This window comes from Populus euphratica, unplaced genomic scaffold, assembly GCF_000495115.2.
Source record: "Populus euphratica unplaced genomic scaffold, PopEup_1.0 scaffold173.1, whole genome shotgun sequence".
Lineage (NCBI taxonomy): Eukaryota > Viridiplantae > Streptophyta > Magnoliopsida > Malpighiales > Salicaceae > Populus > Populus euphratica.
The window spans coordinates 57,472-78,843 of record NW_011499951.1 but is presented as its reverse complement, the minus strand read 5'-3'; the positions used below and the strand labels follow the sequence as shown (position 1 = coordinate 78,843).

Below are 21,372 nucleotides of genomic sequence, written 5' to 3'. Positions count from 1 at the left end.
AGGAAATAGAATAGAAAACACATTATCTTTAATAAAGTCAATAGGTTACAACTAGATTTTTTATTGAGTTTTACTGGATCAACCAACCTAATTATACTAGTTTTTTCTTCTTTATTTTTTTTAATTTAACCCGATTCTAAATTAGCTGGATTCTAAATTAACCTTTCAGGCTAAATGGAGCTTCAAAGCTATACTGGAACGATATAATAAAATATAATCTCGGGTGAGAAAAGGATTAAAGATAGATGGCGGCGGAGATCCGTTAGGACTCCCTCTCCTTCAAATTCAAAAAACCAAATGGCAGGTGTCGTTAATAAAAACAAAATCCAAGCCCTCTTTCACAGGCGCCGGTAGTTGAAAAAGCTCTATAATAGAGCCATACTTCTGGCTCCTGTCTATTCAAACAAAAATCTGAGAATCCCCTCCAAATTCCTCTCTTTACTACTCTACTCTCCCTTCTTCCCTTCCCTCACTGTACAAACACCCACGTTACAGTTCAGTACAATCCAAAGGCCATGTCGTTGAGGCCGAACGCGAGAGTAGAGGTGAGGAGGAACAGGTACAAGGTGGCGGTGGATGCAGATGAAGGGAGGAGGAGGAGGGAGGACAACATGGTGGAGATCCGAAAGAGTAAGAGAGAAGAAAGCTTGCTTAAGAAGCGGCGTGAGGGACTTCATGCCCAACAACGTCAACAACAACAACAAGTCACCTCCTCTCTTAACATTTCTTCCGCTTCTGATAAGCCGGTACTCTCTCTCTCTCTCTCTCGATTTAATAATAGGTGGATCAATCAATTATTTAGCAATCAGAATGTTTGAATGGAGGTGATGGTTTTGCTAATCTAATCTGATTACAGTTAGATACTCTTCCTGGAATGATTGCTGGTGTTTGGTCAGAGGACAAGCATTCGCAGCTTGAGGGAACTACTCATTTCCGAAAGCTGCTCTCTATTGAACGCTGCCCTCCGATCAATGAAGTTATACAATCAGGGGTTGTCCCCCGCTTCGTTGAGTTTCTTGCAAGGGATGATTTTCCACAGCTTCAGGTTTGAATTTGTTCTTGCTCTATGCCGCTTAGTTTCGTGTCGGGCTTCATTATTAATATTGTAACTAACGTTTGTTTTAACGTCTTATATAGTTTGAGGCGGCGTGGGCACTAACGAATATCGCTTCTGGGACATCAGAAAACACCAGGGTTGTAATTGACCATGGGGCAATCCCAATTTTTGTCAAACTCTTAAGTTCTCCAGCTGATGATGTCAGGGAACAGGTAGACGATGTTACCATTTTATGGAATTTACGTTGTTTTCATTTTAGTGATGTCTCAAGTGGACATCGTAATTATTCCTTGATTGGTTCAGTAATGATAAGTTTACATTTTGGTGGGATTATAGGCTGTTTGGGCATTAGGAAATGTTGCTGGGGACTCACCAAAATGCCGTGATCTGGTCCTTGGCCATGGGGCTTTGATGCCTTTGCTTGCGCAATTCAATGACCAAGCAAAGCATTCATTGTTAAGAAATGCAACTTGGACATTATCAAACTTCTGCAGGGGCAAGCCCCAACCTTTATTCGACCAGGTTTGACTTCTAAGATGGACTGCTTAAATGCAGTTGCGATACTTTATTCCCCACTTTGATAATTGTTGCTAATATATGTGCTGTTGAAATTCATTGAGCAGACAAAACCTGCCCTCCCAGCTCTACAGCGTCTCATACATTCAAATGATGAGGAGGTCCTCACAGATGCATGCTGGGCTCTGTCGTATCTCTCAGATGGATCCAATGAAAAAATCCAGGCTGTTATCGAGGCTGGTGTCTGCCCCCGACTTGTTGAGCTTTTGCTGTGAGATTTAAATTTAGTTCGCTCTTCATATATTTTAGACGTTTTATTTATTTATTTATTTATTTCTGGCATTTGCTTATGAAAGTTGAAATGCTCTTTACATTTTCTGTTTTCAGTCATCCATCTCCGACAGTGCTCATCCCTGCTCTACGTACAGTTGGAAATATTGTTACTGGAGATGACATGCAGACTCAAGTATTGGTTATACCTTTATTTTCCTAATTATCTCTCCCCTTCACCATCCCCACGTCTATTCATCTTACTGTTTGGTTTCTCTTCAATGGTTTAGTCACGAGTTCATAATTGGCATAGTTTTGTTTATGTTAAAACCAAACTACACATTCCTCTGACAGTGGTACTGATCTTAGCAGATGGAAATACTTATATGTGCCGGCATTGCTCATTTTAGATGGATGCACAGGTTGAAAATTTATAGATGGGAATGCATTTTTCTTCTTGATGGTTCATGATCTACTATTCTAGATTACTTTACATTTTCTATACAATTTCACAACTTATCACATAAAACTTGGCATGCTGTTTTGCACCAATTACGATCGCATGTAGACCCAAGCTTCAGCTTTTGCTTATGTTTTTCAGGATATCGCATGTAGTGGGTTAGCTTCAGCTTTTGCTTATGTTTTTCAGGTTTTGAAACCAATATTTGTCATATTTTATCAAGTCAATACTTTTCATGCCTCTTTTGATGGAAACTGATTTAGACGAGTCTAAAGTTTTTATGGTGTCTATTACCCCCAACCACCCTCTTCCAGTTTCCAATCAGTACAGCGTAGTAAGTGGTCCTTTTTATTTAATATCATTGACTTGAGTGAAACTTCCTATATGTGAATGTCCAGTTGTCTTGAGACCAACTTGAAGGTGGTTTGAGATTTGAAAACATTTCCAAATTTCCAAAACATCAAATTGTTTCCTCCCCCAACAATGTAGTCTAATCCTTGTCAGGAGGTTATTCTATGGTTTGATGGAAGTCACCTCTCACTTTCTTTTTTGAGATGTGTGCAGATGTGCCTTAATTTTTAAGGAAGTGACTTTTTGTTTCTATTTCTGAAAGAAACATGCTTGAACAAATAATGATTTTTGGTTGAGATGAAGGTCTGCGTTTGTGTCTTAGCAGAATTGATAATCTTGCATGTTAATCAGGAAAAAAAAAATTGGAACCTATTGAGAAATTAAATTTTAGAGATCTGAAAAGCTGAAAGACACTTTTCCTGTTACTATATGCAACTATGAAATGTGAGAACTCAAAACAACTTATCCAAATAATCATAGAGAGGAGAAAAAGGGAACAATAACAATATAATTTAGAATTCCTTAAGATGATATCATTTATAGTTTTTAGCTTTCTTCAATTGATTATCTGATGATATCTGCAGGATGCCTTGTTGGTATGATGTGTTGTGTGCGTGTCATTTTTGCATGACTTGAAATTGTTATATTCTGAGCCAATGATGTAATGCTTTATGATATTCCTGATCCCAGTGTATGATAAACCATCAAGCTCTCCCATGCCTATTGAACTTACTGACAAATAATTACAAGAAGAGCATCAAGAAGGAAGCATGCTGGACAATCTCAAACGTCACAGCTGGAAATGTAAATCAGATACAGGTGAGCCTGTCTATTCTCTTATGTCATCAGTGTATTGATGGTTTGGCTGAAATTTGTTTAGTTTGTCCTTTAAATTTTGTGATAATGTCTCCAATCTACTGACTATTATAAAGTTGAGATGTTTGAGGGATAGGGGAGTCTACAGGGTTTGTCGTGGCCATTTATTCATACTATTTTTGAGTCCATCTGGTAAAATGAATTCCGTTTGAGTTTATATCTTAATGTATGCAGGCCGTAGTTAAAGCTGGTGTTATTTGTCCCCTGGTCTAATTTCTTTTGAAGGCTGTGTGTTGATGATTGTTTTCAGTTGCTTTGAAATGCTGTGTTGATGATTGTTTTATGTACCCTAAGTTTGTTTTACAATAGAACACTTATATACATCCTTTGATTGTTTCCAAGTGAGAGGATATGTTGAGGACAGTTACAGATAATCTAAAAAACCTTTCAACTTTCTATTAGATTTTTATCACCTATTTGTCGTAATGGGCATTGCATTTCCAAACTGCACAGGCGGTACTTGAAGCAGGTATTATTGGTCCTCTTGTCCAATTGCTTCAAAATGCTGAATTTGAGATCAAGAAAGAAGCTGCTTGGGCAATTTCAAATGCATCATCGGGTGGAAGCCATGAACAAATCAAGTATTTTCTCTTCCATGATATTCTTCTCCATTTATTAGATAATTTGATTTATTGGTAGCTAAGAGATTCAATTATATTTGTGCATTGTAGGTTTCTGGTGAACCAGGGATGCATCAAGCCATTATGTGATCTTTTGATTTGTCCCGACCCTAGAATTGTCACAGTTTGCTTAGATGGTCTAGAGAACATTCTAAAGGTTGGGGAAGCTGAAAAGAATTTGGGAAGGACAGGAAATGCAAATCTGTACACCCAAATGATTGAAGATGTTGAGGGTTTGGAAAAGATTGAGAACCTTCAGAGTCATGACAACAATGAAATATATGAGAAAGCAGTGAAGATTTTGGAGACGTATTGTGTGGAGGATGGTGATGACTTTGAGGCATTTCCTCCTGGTGATGCTTCCCAATCTGGATTTCAGTTTGGTGGTACCGGAGTTCCTGTTCCTTCCAACGGATTTAATTTCAGTTAAGGTATGCAACCTCTCTCTCCTAGTTCGCAAGTAGAGGTGCTATTTCTTTTACAAGTGGCAAAGGCACCCCTCCTGGACAGTTGACATTTCACCTGAGACTATGCAATTCCTGCGTAATAGGGATTTGATTGTTTGTGCTTGTTTTTTCTATTGATAATTTTTTCATTAATTGAGGTTTGACATTTCCCAAGCAGCTGGTGGGAATGTGTAAGCATGAGGATTTTGGTAATCAGTTTAACTGTCATGGGCGGCTCCCATTTGGTGTGGTTTCTACGCATGCTGGGGAGGTCTCAACCTTTTTATGCTTTTTATCACGTATAGACTACATATCTGTTTCAATATCCGAATGAAATTTCGAAACACATATATGTAGTTGTGAGTGATGTTTGCAGTTGAATGCTTCTCTCTATTTCGTAAAACATCTAGTATCATTGAGAGGAAATTAACATTTTTCTAAAACTCACATTTCATTGCAATTTTACTTTGTTCCTTCAATTTTATTATAGTGATTGGATGACTTCCTTCATCCCTTTTTCTATTATTTTAACACAATAATTTGCTGCAAAGGTTAAGTTGTACCGTGTCACCTTTTCTGTGCCAGCAGGACCTAAGTTGATGGTGGAATGAAGCTGAGAGTCCAGGTTTCAATCGATGAATTGCCATCGGATCTTTCTCTGGTTCATATTGCTTCAATCGATGAATGTTGTTTCTTCTTTTTGGGTAGGGAAGTCAAATGCCATCGGATCTTTCTCTGGTTCATATTCGGATGTGGTCGAAGAGATTCTCTTTCACAGAGGTTTTAAAATAGGTTTGTGAAGCCCAGAATTGCCATTGCTGGTGGAAAGTACAGAAAGTTTCGAGTCTTTTTTTTTTTTTTTTTTTTCTCCTTTTCCTTTTGCTGGGCATTATTTTGTCATGCCCTAGTTTTACCATATCACTAGGATGGAGCTGCTCATCACAGCTTGCATCCATCTGTCTGTTCTATAATTTAGAGCAATGATAGGAAGAAACTAAACATGCTATTTGTTCTTTCCTTTTAAGGTCTTTTCATATCTCAGAATTGTCATTCTGATTAAAAGAAACTAGAAAATGCATCAATTTTCAGTTTCGAGGTGGGATTTTTGTTGACTGTGAAACAAAAAAGAAGAATTTTTTATATAAAATTTACAATTATTGCTTTCTGCTTCATGAGTAAATCTCTTATTATGCCCTCATACATATGGCTCTCATCTGTGCTGTTGCTGTCAGGATTGTTGAGGTCTATGATATCCTTCTCATAATTTTCTTTCATCCAAAGAAAAATGATGTCCCTTGCGCACTGTGCTCATGTTGCTTTTGGTTGTAACACACTAGCAGGCATGTATTTAACATAAGCAAACAAGTGCATTAAACAAACCCAGCATGTACAATTTTTTTTTTTTGTTAGATTAATGTGGGTGTTCGGGCCAGCTTGCGCGCACCACGACTAATCCCACGGGTCCTGAAGTTAACGACCATGTAAGCCTCTAGTGGACATCATATGAGCAACCAAGGATTCGAATCTGAGACCACAGAGGGAGCAAACCTCTTAATTTCAAGTTTTTACCACTTGGTCACCACCTAGATGGTTGTACAATTTTCTTAATTGGCCTTTGTCTGCATGGCTGCTCAATTATTGACATAATCTTTGCGATAATGTAAAATGGCAGAGGCATGTGCGAACCAATAATTTATTGTAATATTTTTTTTAATTCATGTTTTTTTTCTCCTTTAAGATTTATTAGAAATCAAGATGCATTATTTATTACTATCTACTTTCTTATTATCTCTATTTCATGACTTCTATAATGAATTTAATAGAGTAATTCAATTAATTGAGATTATTTTTTTTTTAGTTTAATAGAGATTGAGGTGCATGATTTGCTTTTTCTTTGAGTATTTTTATTTTATAATTTATATTGTTGACTGACAAGTTAACTTTATTAACTTTAATTTTTTTTAATAGATATATTTTTTAATTTTTTTATTTAACATTTAGTTAATTAAAAATTAAGTTTTATGATTTATTTTGATTTGATTTTTATAAATTTATTTTGATATCATGATTGTAGTTATGAGTTTTGTGAGTTAATCTAGGTAAAATTAGGTTATTTTATTATTTTTTATATTAATTTTTTTTAATTTTATTATTCAATAATAATTTGATTGAGAACTAAGATTCATAATTTATTTTGATTTATTTTTTTTATAGGGTTATTATAGTTTAATGACTTAGTTTACGAATTTGACATATTAATTTAGGTTGATTATAGTTGTTTTTCAATTTATTTTCTATGAAGTTATCCTTATTTTATAATCCAAGTCATAATTTTAACAAATTAACACGAGTTGATTGAGGTTATTTTTTATATTTTTTTTATATTTATTTTTAATTTTAATTTTATTATTTAATATTAGTTTAATTGAAAATTAGGTTTCATTGTATTTTTTAATTTATTTTTTTATAAGATTATTTTGATCTTATGACCTGGATGATGAGTTTAATAGATTAATTTAGGTTAATCTAAGTTATTTTTAAGTATTTTATAATTATATTTTTCAATTATATTAATTAATAATAGGTTATTTAAAAATTAAATTTTATAATTTATTTTATATAATATAAATTTAATAAATTAATTTATACTTATTTAATATATTATTATTTTAATTTTTTTAATTAAATAATATTTTTGTCGATAAATCTATCAAATCAATAAATCATACACACAGGGCCGATTCCTTGGATAATTTTATTCGACATCGGAGGACGTAGCCCTCTTTCACTGAAGAGGAAATAAGAATCTTTCAAAAGACCTAAATTTTCATTAGATTTATTTATAGCTTGCTTTGTTTTTTAAAGATGATCAATCTGAGAGGATTAAAGAGAAGAGAAAATGGTTAGAATCTCTCTGATTTGATCAGCAAATAATCGGACAACTTTTCAATAACCCAGAATTACCTTGTAGCTTCTTTCGCGCCCCCTCCATTCTTCGGAGGTGGAAGAAAGGTAACTAACTATAGAATATTTAACTCTCAATTAATTACTTTTTTTTCCTATTTAAAAACACTCAAATATGTTTTTTTTTAATGTTCATGGAAAAACTAATCTGAAATTCTTCTAATCCGCAGCGCGTGAGCTTCGGTGGGCACTAAAAAGGTCGAGGCTGAAAACGACTTGGTTGATTGGACTAGAGAAGGAACGTCTACCCTTTGTTCTTTAGCTATCCATATTCCATACAATGTCCAAACGGATACCTTGTCAGCACCTCACTTTGCACCAAGACGTAGCAGTACGCTGCCTCTTTCCTACCATTACAGGGCCTTAGCAAATCGTGGGTATTTCGGTAAATATGGGTTGCTAGTTCTCGAGCTCCTCCACAAGTGGAAGAAAGAGCCTGGAAATAGCCTCTTCGCAGCATCCAACTGGTGTACAGCCCGTAACCTTTGGACAAGCCTTGTGGCCGTGAGAGATTATCTTATCCCTTTGTTTTTCCGATCTGTCTTTCGCAACGGTGCCTTCATGGTAAAATCAAATTGGTCGATTTCAATATGCCTTATAAAATATCATTCCCACAGTTTTTTCGCTGAAGTTCAAGAGCTGAAACGAAGGCATGAGGAGCCAACACTCATCCAGTGATGAAGATGAACACCAACTGTCAAGTCTGGGTTACTGTTGGTGGAGATCAGCAGCAAAGTTTGATGAATGTGTTAGGTTTAAGTCTGACATCCCAAACATGGCAAGCCTTACTCCAAGGGTCAGAGTTCTTAGAGAGTTGGAGAGACTGGCTTTGATTGCTCATGAAGGGCTCAATGAGGTCAGATACAAGCTACAAATGTATCGTTCAGGTGATTTCTGGGTGCCCACAGGAGGTATCAAGAAGGAAGAAATGGACATTCCACCAGTAATCACTATTCTCCTGGTGGGTTTCTCTGGCTCTGGCAAGAGCTCACTTGTCAACCTTATGTACAGTGTTCTTGGTCGGTCTGGACTCATACCTTTTGCTCTAACTTCTTCTGGTAAGTTTATTGTGCAGAGGCACAGCCATGAGTTTGCATTTACACTCCAAAGGGTTAATAACTGTGGACTAAGAAACATTTTCTGGTAGCATTAGAACTAATTTGACTTCGTATATGTAGGCAGCGCTTCCAAATACACCACCATGTACATGGAAGAGCACAATGTAATGAGATCGTTGCAAGGTGGGTTTTGTGTGTACGATTCTAGAGGGTTTAGTTATGGTAAAATTGGGGATGCTCTTGAGGAATTGTCAAGTTGGATGAGTGATGGGGTACACCATAACCAGCTGTGCTTGCGATCAGGTGATGATGTAATGCTGGGAGATGATGCAGAAACTGCTGGTCTCAGGCCATCTTCAAAGTTTGTGCAAAGGACAGTGAATTTCTCAATGGTGGTGGTTAACATAGCAGAGGTTTATAAAGCTTTAAAAGCTAGTGATTCCAAGCCATTAGAGGCTTCTAGAGAGCTCTTCCATTCCCCTGCTTTGAGATTTTGCAGTAAGCCTTACTCTTTACCATCAATTTCATCTTCCAGAGGGTGTTTGGTGCAGGAATGATTAGATGTTTTGATGGAATGTGATTCTTGTATTTGATTAAAAATAAATATTATTAATAATGGATTTTTAATATCAACACAAGTATTATCTATGTTTAAAAATGAAATATTGAAATGAATCAAATGATAGATTTAACTTCATAAAATTGATTAAAGTTATCGAAATATATATATATATATATATATATGTAAGTGTTTAAATTGATTTCTTGACAAATATATATGTATACATAGACTAGTTACCTAAAATATTTAAATTATTATCAAGTAAAAACAAGGGTGTTCTTGTTAATCTAATATTAAAGATTTCTTGGGTAGCAAATGCAAATAGATGAGATCTCGATATACTTGAAGCAACTGGACTTGCTAAAGATATTGTGGTTATTTATGGGCTCTAAACTTTGACTCCTGCACCTGATGGGGATCTTGAGTCTCTTGACGAATCTCTCGATAATATATCACAATAGAAAGAGAATTTTGTTTTTTTTCCTTCTATTTCAGTACAACAAGTCACCATGAGTAGACTGACAGATGTTGAATACCGTTCCATTCATTACCTATTTGAATATGCAAAAATCATTTCCAGATGGTGTCGATAGTCAAGATATTTCAATCATCCCCCCCCCCTCCCCCAACGAGTCTTGACTCAGAAGAGTTCCAATCCATTCTGCAGTTTTCCTTGCTCCTGCCTGCTTGCATCAGAGCTTTATCGCATTTATTTTTCTGATCCTACCCTTGTTCGAATTTTTATTTTTTTTAATCATGCATGTGTAACATAACTATGCTGTTATGAATAAAGCATTGCCATAGACACAGAGACTGGTTCATTTAGTTGTGCGTACACTCATGGTAAATTTGAACTTTTTGTGGTGGCTCCATTTTGCTCACAGATGAGAATCCTATCTTGATCCTGACACATGGTGACTTGTTGACAACCGAAGAGCGGATCGACATCAGGATCAGATTATGCGAGCGTCTAGGAATATCAGAGACAAACGGGGTGTATGACATTGTTTGCCTCACAGAATATGGATTCCTCGCAGAAGAATCTGATCCTGTTACAGCCTATGCCGTAACTGAAGCTGTATATAGGGCATTGCTCATCTCAGACAGAGGGCATTTTCCGAAGAAAAACCTCCAGGACTGGGCAGTGTTTCTATTTTCATGGTTAATGTGCCTAACGGGTGCTCTCTTCGCTTTCCTTGCTGATCTTTGCTCTAAACTTGGACGGAGGGATAAGTTGAAGCACTGAATGGAAGAAGCGTCTGATAATTTGCTCCGCATATCTAGTATTGTTCATGTTTTATTTGCACTAAAGACTCTCTCCATTAGACTTTAGATGGTCTGACTTATTGATTTGATGTAAATAATGCCAACGCTGGAACAGTTGAATTAATAATGCCCCAAGGCTGGAGTAGTGAAATCCATTGATTTCATTTTGCAGCCATTATCTAGTGTTTTTACTCTTGCATTCCAAAAGACAGTCCACGCAATTTGAATCTCAAAAGAACGTGCCCCTGATGAGCTTGCTAAAATCTGCCTTGGAGAGTCTGCATATCCTGCTAATCTATGCTACACACCTTATTAAATTCTTATCTCTGAACAGTTCCAGACATGTTTCCGTGTTATGGAGGAACATGCAGCTCTCTACGACCCCTTGCATTGGTGGTGAGCTCTCGATGCTTCAAAAGTCGGTCCTTTTTTTATGCCACGAGTGGAGTTGAGTCTCATGGCTCAATCATACAGTAATTATTGGTAAAGCCAGAGATTATTCAGGCATCCATGATGGAGGAAAATCAGCAAAAAGCACCAGCATTACTAGTTTATAGTCACTACTTGGCTCTGTTTGGAGTTTAGAGTTTAGATTAGTGCAGTGTTATTAGCTTACAGGATGTTCCTTTCCTTTTATGCGGCTGGGGACCAGAAAGCTCCTAGGCATGGTTGGCTGTCTGTGTCTGCTCCAGAATCTGTGGGCTGTGTTTTGTCTCTTCTTGCATCTTTTTCTCTTTTTTTAATTGCTACCACCTGCCTTGCCATAACTTCATTTCTTGTTCATTGCTCATTCACAACTCTCAAGAGACAAAAGCTTCCTCTCCTCTTGATTCTTAAAGTATTTTTTATTTAAAAATATTGTTTTTAATATCAGAATATTAAAATAATCTAAAAAATTAATTTAAATAAAAATAAATAAATTTTCATGAATATCATTTAGGCCATACTCCAGAAATACATAACCTGTCATCATCCATTTACCATATATATGCACAGATTAGATTGTGTGGCCTATGTTTCGGGCTTCGAACAATCTCTTGCATGGGGTCCGACAAGAAAATTGTGCGGTCAATGTACAAGGATCCCATTCTTGTTAGAGTTAAATCTTTATTTTAATGGAAAATAAAACAAAATATAACCCCTGTTTTTTTTTGCCATAGAGATCTTCCTCAGATTCATACCTCTAACCAAATTAAAAAGAGAAAAAATAATCCCAGAATTGACATGAGAACCAGTAGTGGGTTAGGTTACTAGAAAAAAAAATCCTAGAATTGACATGAGAACCAGTAGTGGGTTGCCAAACCTCTTTAAAAAAACAAAAACAAAAACAAAAAACAAAGCAAACCCCTTAAAAAAAAAAAAAAAAAAAAGGGTATTTTCGTCAATTAAGGAAGATTCGAATTAGGGTTCCAAACCTCTTTAAAAAAACAAAAACAAAAACAAAAAACAAAACTAGCCGCCTAGATTCCTGAAAGTGGCAGCTGTTACTATATCTACCAACCTCTATTCCTATTCCTCTGTTTCCACTCATCCTTTTCTAGTAACACACGTCTCTGCATTTATATCTCTCCTTCAATTCCTGATGAGAATGTTGTTGCTCCCCTCGCTTTAGGTCTCTTTGAATTGAGGCACCCATCTCTCTTCTATCTTTTTCTCATGTCTGTTCAAGTTCACTTACTTTGAAGTCCTTGCCTTCAGTCCCTGGAATAACCTTTTTGTAAAGATCATGGATTTGCGCACAAAAGTGAGTGATCTTATTCTTCTTGCATGCCTCATCTTTTTCTTTGCTTAATTTTGGTGATGACTGTTACCCTGTTTACTTCTTACTCAATGCCATCGGTTTATTTAAACAGGGACCAGAGTCAGAGGACATGGATAATACTCATCCAAGCAAGTGTAATGAGATCAAAAGAAGATGCACGGATTGCCAAACAACAAGAACCCCATGTTGGCGAGGTGGCCCAGCTGGTCCCAGGGTGTGTGTATGATTATTCGTTTTACAATAATCATCTTCTTTATCAAGTATTAAGTTTCTGTATTGTGATTCTGACTAGCTTTATTAATGATATCTAATCTTGTTTGCAGTCACTGTGCAATGCTTGTGGGATCAGACAGAGAAAGAAGAGGAGGGCTCTTCTAGGCTTGGACAGAGGAGGACCGGAGCGCAGCAGAGAGAATATGGCTAAGGGTAGCAATAGTAGCAAGCTAGGAGTTTCATTGAATCTAGATTTGATGGGGTTTATGAGAGATGGGATGTTTCAGGAAGACTGGAAGAGAAAACTGGGAGAGGAAGAACAGGCTGCCATACTCTTGATGGCTTTATCTTGTGGGTCGGTCTTTGCTTGGTACAAGAAAGATGAAGGAAAGCATTTTTATCCATAGTAGCTTTCCAATTGCTTGCAAGCTTTAACCCCATCAAAACTCAATATTTTCTGATGGTGGTGGGGAATTGCTGAGTGTAAAACTGCAAAAATATCAACCACTTACATGAATACAAACAATGATTTCTCTTCACATCAGATTCGTGTTGTGTTGGCTGTTAAATCCGAGTTCCTGTGTGTAGGCAGACAATCTTCCATGGCTGCCAAATTACAACTTGTCTGCCAATGCCCAAATGATTAGGAATAAAGATTTCCTGCTGGCCAGGTATTATTAAGATCAATATTTATTCATTTTCAAACTATTATTTTTAAAAAATAAATAAATATTATATTTAAAAATGGATTTAATATTATACTTATCGGAGCTGTGATATTATATTTATTTCTTAAATTCAAATTTTAAAATAGATTTAAAAAATAATAAAATTGCATCCACCTTCCCTTCAAGAAATTGCATGTGACAACTCTGCAAACTGTATTCTTATTATTATTTTAAATAAATTTTCAACTGTGCTTTTTTAAATAGGTTTTTGGCCCTTAATAAAATTTTCTGACGGTACTGCTTAAGAAAAAAACTTTTATGATTGGACGCCTTAACCACCTCTTCGGGGAGAATTTGAGTTGATGTCGTGTTTCCTTAAAGTGGCAGAAGCAGGAAGGAAGTTTCTGCTGGCTTCCAGGTGCCTCTCCCACAATGGATATACAAAGAAAAGGTACCTTAAAAAATGACACGTAATATACAGCAAGGCACGACAATCTATTGCCACGTCTACACTTTCGGGCCAGCTGCAAGTAACAATATCCAAGTCGCAACAAGATTTATAATACAGTTGATAAATGCAGTGCCATCTCTATTTAAAAAAAAAATTAATTTTTTATTAAGAATTAATTTTTTTATGTTTTTAGATTATTTTAATGTGTTACTTTTAAATATAATTTTTTTAAAATAAAAAAATTATTTTTATATATTTTTAAACAAAAAATATTTTAAATAACAACTCCAATCACAATTTTAAACAGGTCCATGGTATAAAAACAAATGTTATGTTAATAAAAAAATAGAAAAAATCATAAACCTTATTAAAATTGTTACTTTTTAAAGTTTTTATTTTAAATAATATTTTTTATTTTAAAAAATTTATTTTAACATCAACACGTTAACACAGTAAAAAATTAAAAAATTAAAGAAGAAAATCAATTTTCTTGAAAAACCCGACCTTACTGCAATAACAAATGAAAAAATCATAGTCAACTCAAATCATAGTCATCTCAACTAACTAGCGATTCATATAATGACATTGAGATAAAAAAAAAATTGAATTGTTAGAAAAAGGATTGAAGTTATATTAATTAAAAAAAGATTAAAAAACCCAAATAAATTTAGATTAGCTCAACAAATTTGTTATAACCACATAAAGAAAGAAAAAAATTCACAAATCTCAAGAACAAATAATCTAATGTCAAATAATAAAATTTTAAAAAAATAAAAATATAAAAAAAATCCGAGTCAACTCGAGTTAACTTGATTAACCGTAACCCACAACATGAGATCGGGATTAAAAAATATTTTTTTTTAAGAAAACAAACCTAAAAAAGAAGATGGAAGTTAAATTAAAAAAACAGTTAAAAAAAACTTGAGTCAACCTAAATTAATTTTACCAGTCAGCAACCCAAGATATCTTAACATAAAGGAAAGAAAAAAAATAGCAAAGTTCAAGATCAATAACCTAATATTAAAGAATAAAATTTAAAAAAAAAAACTCAAGTAAACCTAAGTTAACTCCCTTACCTTGCAACTAAAAATAGGATATTAGAATAACCCCATATAAAAAAATGAAACAAATAATGAAGCTCAAGGCCTAATATCCAATGATGAAGTTGAAAAAATAACTAAAAATGATTTTAAAAAAGACAAAATTTAAATAGAAATAATCTTTCAAATTAGTAACTCAAGTCACGAGACTAATATTGATAGAAAAATTAAAGAAAAAAATAATTAAGGATTAAATTAGAAAATAAAATAAATAAATAAAGATAATAAAAAGAACAAGGATCAAAATTAAATGAAAAAATTAAATGAAATAAAATGTTTGGGGATAAAATTGAAACAAAAAAATATTTAAAAAATCAATAAAAAATTCTTGACCAAATTGGATAAATTAAATTAAATTAAATTAAATATCTAGGGCCGAAACTAGAAAAAAAAATTCAAACAAAATTAAAAATAAAAATAAATAGCAATCAAAGGAATAAAAACTAAAATTAAAATAAACAATAACTAGATGACATGTTTGATTTTTAGAAAGCCCTGCATGAAAATGGAGGTGTGGAGAGCAATAGAAAAAACATTCAATAGAAAAAAAATAGAAAAAAAGAAAAAACATTCACCTATGATCAATTGTAAATTTGTTGTTTACACACATCATACCACGGTATAGAGGATAACACATAACATCCAACGCTAAGAGGTAACTTTTGAACATCGAGAAATGTTATATATGTCGTTCAAACAGCACAGGCATCTCTTAATATATGCCAACAACGTTTTATTTTTTAATTATTTTTATATATGTTCAAAGATCTTACTATCTCTCAAATTGACAATAACAAACAAAAAGCATTGAAAATACCCAATTGACCCTAATTGTCAATTTTATGTTTTAGAAATGTAAAGGTAATATGGTCATTAACTTTGCATTTGAAAGTAAAAATTACCAAAAAGTTGTTATACCAAACTTTAATTTTTTTAAATTTTAAGAATATGAAAATTATTACATTGTTAATTTAAAATGTAAAAGTGCATATTTACCTCTAATTAATAAAATAATAACAAATAAATCTCATTACCTCTGAAATCATGTTATTTGAGTTTATTAAGTAAGGGAAAAATAATATTTTTACTGCTTCAATATATAATAAACTATGTCTTAGTAAACGGTAGATAACTAATGCTTTTTTGTTTTTTATATTTTTATTTTTTAACCGTACACAAATTTTAATAAAATAAAAAAATAATATATCATAATAATTTTTTGTTGCTTATTGGGTGCCATATAGCAACAAACTTTGTTGACTTGTCATTGTTTGGGTTGTGGCCCAAATGATAACATCCATGCCATTTTAACCCTCGACATTTATCTTTTTTCAGTCCCCAAGAGTTAGAAATGTTGTGTTACTCTTGCACACCACTAACACACACATACTTTTATTATTATTATTATTATTATTATTGATATATTCTATACATAAGTGCAAAGTTGGCGCCCCACTCTTAGCCAATGGTAATATTTTATCTAAAAAATTAAAAGAACTTAGTGATGTATACGAGTAAATATGGTGGATTTAAACAATGTTTTATTATTTTTTTCCATTTTTTTTTTCTGGTCATTTAATTTTTTTGATTAGATTATTTAACATTAAATTAATTTAAAATTATACTTGATTATTTGTTTTGTTTATCTCGGTATTGGTTACTCACAATGTCAAAAAATAAAATAAATTAAAGCAACGAGGACTTAATTTGAATATAGGACAAGTTTTGATCCCATTTTCTTCTAAACATCATGTGCATGGAAGAGATTCAACCTTTTCTTATCCCTTAATTTTCTGTTTTTCAATACAATCCTTTCATATTAAAAGTTATATTATATATATATATATATATTAGACTTGATAGTGTTTTTGGTTGCTTTTATATGAGAATCCTATGATGTTAGAAAAAAAAAATTCAACAAATATTTGATTTTACAAAATAAAATTTTATTTTATTTATCTAAAATAAATGAAGTTTGAGGAATCCAATTTGACGCTATAACAATTATGGGGACTACAAAAGACATGCAAGCCAACTTTGTTAGCGCATGTATGGTGAAACTGTTGTGCTCCGGCAGCTTTGTTCGTTGGCAGAACATCCTCATTCACAATTGAGTTGAAAGCAATGCACAAAGCTCCTTTTGATGGTCTGGAACGTGTAGGTGGTGAGTTTGTGACGATCTTTTTTTTTTTTTTTTTCTCCTCTCCATTTCTTTCTTTTATTATTGATATTTGCACCAACTATTTAAAATTAAAAAATATTTTACTATTTTTTGTATTAAGTTTAATCCTTATTATTTTGATTATTTTTTATTTAATTTTGAATTATTATTATTTTAAATTTTATTTTTTAATATTTAGTTTTATTTATTTTTTATGTGAAATATAATCCTTATTTTTTTATTACCACTTGTTTTGTTTTGGAACCTTTTTGTAATGGATGGTTTAATATTTGGTTTTATTATATTTTTATATCAAATATGTTCTTCATTCATTTAATTGCTATTTTCTTTATACTTTACATTATTTTTTGATTGAATTTTTTTTTTCAATCTTATTCCTCATCATTTGATTTATTGATAGCTTAGCTTTGAGATTTTTCTCAGATTTTCTTCCATGAGGTAATTTTGGATTTATAACTTGAGACATGAGTTTGAAAGATTAATTCAAATTAAATTTGATTTTTTAGATATTTTTTTAAAATGGATTTTTTTAAAACATTTATCCTTCAATATGTGGTTGGTTGGGGGATTGAACTTTGTAATTTTTTAACTTTTTTTTTAAAGGATTATTTTGGTCTCGAGTCTTTTTTTTCATTATTTTTTAAAAAGAAATTTTGATTTTTTTTTTCATATTCACTCTTCAACATTATATTGGTTTGAGAATTGTGCTTCGTAATTTATTTTATTTTATTTTCCACTTGGGTTATACTGGTCTCATGATTTGATTACTAATTTGGCATATTGACTAGGGTCGGTTTTTATCATTTTTTTAAATTGATTTTATTTTTAACTTTTGATTTGCTAGGAATTAAGTTTCATATTTATTTTTTTATTTTTTCTACGGAATCATTTTGTTTTCTTTTAATTTTTTATTTTATTAACATATAATCTTAAATTGATTTTATTTTTAACTTTTAATTTGCTTGGAATTAAGTTTCATATTTGTTTTTTTATTTTTTCTATGGAATTATTTTGTTTTTTTTAATTTTTTATTTTATTAACATATAAAATTATAAAAACTGTTTAAGAATATTAAAAGGTTATCTTTTTATAATATTGTCAAGTATTTATTTTTTGCATTAAATTATTGTTATTTTTTCATTTAGTTCAATTTAAGTATTATTTTTTTTAATTATATTATTAGATTAAGTGAGCTTATTAAATTTACTTTAATCAATGATCTGACTTTCAATTTTTTTTTTCTTTTTTATATATCAATGGCATCTAAACATTAATTTTTATATTAGAAAGATTTAGCATAACCCCGATGTACTAGACACCACTCAAGTTTACTAACTGTATCTCTTACATATATTCTAGTCATATCCATCATTTACTTTGTTCGATCTTGCATACTCAAACTACAGATATGCTCCTTCTTCTGTGGGGTAAAAGCAGATTCGAGTTTGAACTTGGATTAATTGATTGGGTCCATGTTATCTTATGAATAAAAAATGAATAAATTATTTTCCGCATGGCAAGAATTATTACAACCAGCAAGCAATCAGAGAGTAGAATTTGAAATCTTGAAAAGGTGCCGCCTTTTTGGACAACAGCTAGGAAATAATAGTGTACTTCGGCCTGGATCCACGATCACACGACCCTATCTTCATTCTCGGCATTTAGAATAACCATATCCGTTTTTGTGGATAACCCACGATTCTTTTGCCCATATAATCCTTGTTCTTAATTTCTCCCCCACTTTCCCTCTCATCAGACATGGCGAAATCAACTGCCTCCGTTCCGAAAAAGAACACCACAACAAGCAAACCACCCTCTGCCCTCCCTCCATATTTCAAGGTCCTCTGTTCTGTCTGTGAGATTTCGTTTCTCTCTTGTTTTTTTTCTTAGTTTTTAACTTATGGTTCTGTTGTTTTGCAAATGCAGATGATAACTGAAGCAATAACAACACTGAAGGACAGGAAAGGATCGAGCCAACCTGCGATTGCAAGGTTCATCGAGGAAAAGTACAAGAAGTCTTCTCTGCCTTCTAGCTTTAAGAAAGTTCTGTCTGTCCAGTTGAAGAAGTTTGTGAAATCTGAAAGGCTTGTAAAATGCAAGAATTCTTACAAGATCTCTTCAACTGGGAAGCTGGAGCTGGATATCAAAGGGACCCAGAAAAACAAGGGTGCTTCCAAGAGGGCCTTGACCACCCCGGAAAAGAAGGCTGCCAAGAAGATATCAGAGAAAGGTGTCCAGACCAAGAGACTTAGTCAGGTTAAGACACCTGAGGCTCTCAAGAAGGGTAAAAAGGAAATGAAGACTGGAAAAATGAAGAGATTGAGCCAGGTGAAGACACCAGATGGGTTCAAGAAGCTGAAGAATTCGACGCCTATGAAGAGGAATAATTTGAAGGCTGGAAGTTCTTCCAGTTCAAGGGCCCATAAGAAGTAATGCACTTATGAACATCGGTGGTGGATCTTAGTTACCAGTGGTGATTAGAGGAAAATCCCAGTATTTGATTTGTAGTAATTATTAGGAGAAGGAAATGTTAAGTCAATTACTATTATTGTTATGATTAGTAATATTATTATGTTTGCTTTTTTTTTTTTTCATGTATCATATTTTCTGCTGCCAGTTTGCATTTCGTTAAAAATATGGCTACCTGTTTCTGGTTTGCAAATCGTTCTTCAACATTATACTGTTTTTATCTTTCTTTCTGCTATGAGAATCATGGTACCAAGAACTGCTTTTCTGGCTTTGGTGGTTCTTGTTTTGATCATTTTTAGTTGATTAATGGCTTGTGCTGGCCAGCTCCACAATAAAATGACTCCTGCGTTTTGCTTAGTGTATTTCTTACTTTTATAACCATAAAATCAAGTACCAAGTCTATTGAAGATTATTTCTTTCTTGGAAAAAAATTGAGGAAATTAACAATGGGTTTTTTCAAGATGCCTTTTAGTTTCAAGAACATAACATATTTGCGTCCTCTAGACAGGTTCTAATTCAGCAGATTGCTCCACTTACTCATCATCTTACATTATTAAAAAAAGATACGCTTTGTTAAGATTTGGTAAATGCCATTTTCTTCGATTGATTTCCACAAGGTTGTTCAGCGAGAACAGGATGATAACGAGCCACGATGTTCATGTAGAGTACGCAAGCCCAAGCTCCATGCAATGTAGCCTGAACCAGGATGAAGATACGTGGGCAAGAAGGCTAAAGCTATGTGGGCAAATGTCGTTGTTAAACATGGATCAGCCCTAACGTTTACTTGCTTTAAAATAGAACAAAGTTGTTGCATTTTGTTAGTTAATATCAACCATTTATTTCTGTGAGAAAAGTTTTAGCATTATGTGTGTATATATATATCAGCCAAGCGCATTGATAAAGGAAAAGCAAAATCTCCATTTTCATCTGTGGTTTATTTCTCGCTCGAAGAGAATACACCGTTATATATAATCAACAGCCTTGATGGGGACCTGGTTATCAATGACATCAAACAAGGAAAGGATTGAAAATTTAGAGGCAGGACTCGGGGGTCTTCAAGATGGCCCGAGTCAAATAGAGCTGGGTGTAGTAGACAAGCGGCAACAGTTGGAAGAAACCGTGCATTCACAAAACTATAGGCTTTTCTCCCTCACAAAGAAGGATCCAGTCACAACAACTAAGCCAGATGGTTACTCTTGTTGAAGTTAAACATCAATTAGGATTTAAACTAATAAAATTTAGATTAAATAAGAATTTTAATGTTAGTTAAAAAAAATCCTAGTTATTGTAGGAATTCTTGATGAAAAAGAATTTATAATAGACTAGTTATTAAAATCTTTGTTTAAATTAGTTTATTAGAATCTTTGTTAAATTATGATTTCCTTTGAATAGTTTGATTTTTTTTTATTATCTAGGACTTAAGGCCTATAAATAAGCTTGTAATCTTAAGCATTATATACAAGTTGAAATATAAAGAAGAGTTAGAAATGTGTATTTTTTGAGAAAATACTTAATAAAATATCATTAATCTCATTTTTCTTTTTGTTCTATAGCTTTGTTTTTACGTTTGTTCTTACAAATTAGCTACCACACCTTATTATTATTTTCTAACAAGTGATATCAGAGTTTATATTTGATTATTTAACATGATCAATTTAATTTTTTCACTTCAACATCCTAAATTGACAAATGACAACTATCAAACTTGATATATTCAAGTAAAAGCTTGATTAAATTCCCAAGATATATGGAGAATAGTTGAAAAAGGTTTTAAGAAGCCTATAGATGAAGCAATGTTGACTTCAACCTAAAGAGAGGTCGCGTAAAAGGCACGAAGAAAAGATCAACTAGCATTAACAATTATCTATCAATGTTTAAATGACGCTACTTTTGAGATAGTGGCTAATGCAACTACTGCCAAGTAAACATGAAAAGTTTTGTAAGAATTGAACCAAGGAGCTGATAATGTGAGAAAGGTACGTTTACAAAAACTACATGAAGACTTTAAAAAATTACATATGCTTGAATCAGAGAAAATTTCATAATAGTTTGCAAGAGTATTGGTCATATATAATCAAATA

The 21,372-nt window shown here is 33.1% G+C and overlaps 4 protein-coding genes across 11 annotated transcripts; all 4 read left to right on the top strand.

Annotated features, from left to right (window-relative positions):
- The first annotated feature begins 373 nt into the window (after window positions 1–373).
- LOC105137944 (importin subunit alpha-like) lies at window positions 374–5,761 on the top strand. Of its 7 annotated transcripts, none has more exons than XR_844672.1 (11): window positions 374–746; window positions 857–1,045; window positions 1,138–1,269; window positions 1,394–1,579; window positions 1,681–1,844; window positions 1,961–2,039; window positions 3,345–3,473; window positions 3,984–4,111; window positions 4,202–4,581; window positions 5,182–5,231; window positions 5,274–5,761. XR_844672.1 is itself a non-coding variant. In XM_011043898.1 (11 exons), exons 1-9 carry the CDS (start codon window positions 516–518, stop codon window positions 4,578–4,580), a joined length of 1,617 nt encoding a protein of 538 aa, XP_011042200.1. In that variant the 5' UTR covers window positions 374–515; the 3' UTR covers window position 4,581; window positions 5,185–5,221; window positions 5,267–5,761. The 7 variants fall into 7 exon arrangements, 6 of the variants coding, with proteins under 6 accessions (XP_011042200.1, XP_011042199.1, XP_011042198.1 ...); XM_011043898.1 differs by having other exon boundaries at window positions 5,185–5,221; window positions 5,267–5,761; XM_011043897.1 differs by having other exon boundaries at window positions 5,185–5,226; window positions 5,272–5,761.
- Window positions 5,762–7,854: 2,093 nt separating this feature from the next.
- LOC105137943 (uncharacterized) lies at window positions 7,855–10,631 on the top strand. The gene is made up of 3 exons (XM_011043893.1): window positions 7,855–8,618; window positions 8,739–9,116; window positions 10,065–10,631. Exons 1-3 carry the CDS (start codon window positions 8,213–8,215, stop codon window positions 10,424–10,426), a joined length of 1,146 nt encoding a protein of 381 aa, XP_011042195.1. The 5' UTR covers window positions 7,855–8,212; the 3' UTR covers window positions 10,427–10,631.
- A 1,257-nt stretch (window positions 10,632–11,888) lies between these two features.
- LOC105137941 (GATA transcription factor 16-like) lies at window positions 11,889–12,965 on the top strand. 2 transcript variants are annotated; one of them, XM_011043892.1, is made up of 4 exons: window positions 11,889–12,130; window positions 12,161–12,190; window positions 12,300–12,422; window positions 12,532–12,965. In XM_011043892.1, exons 2-4 carry the CDS (start codon window positions 12,173–12,175, stop codon window positions 12,826–12,828), a joined length of 438 nt encoding a protein of 145 aa, XP_011042194.1. In that variant the 5' UTR covers window positions 11,889–12,130; window positions 12,161–12,172; the 3' UTR covers window positions 12,829–12,965. The 2 variants fall into 2 exon arrangements, with proteins under 2 accessions (XP_011042194.1, XP_011042193.1); XM_011043891.1 differs by having other exon boundaries at window positions 11,891–12,190.
- Window positions 12,966–18,378: 5,413 nt separating this feature from the next.
- Window positions 18,379–19,407, top strand: LOC105137940 (histone H1-like). Its single transcript, XM_011043890.1, has 2 exons — window positions 18,379–18,661; window positions 18,749–19,407. The coding sequence occupies exons 1-2, from the start codon at window positions 18,581–18,583 to the stop codon at window positions 19,253–19,255; spliced, it is 588 nt and encodes a 195-aa protein (XP_011042192.1). The 5' UTR covers window positions 18,379–18,580; the 3' UTR covers window positions 19,256–19,407.
- Window positions 19,408–21,372: the final 1,965 nt, after the last annotated feature.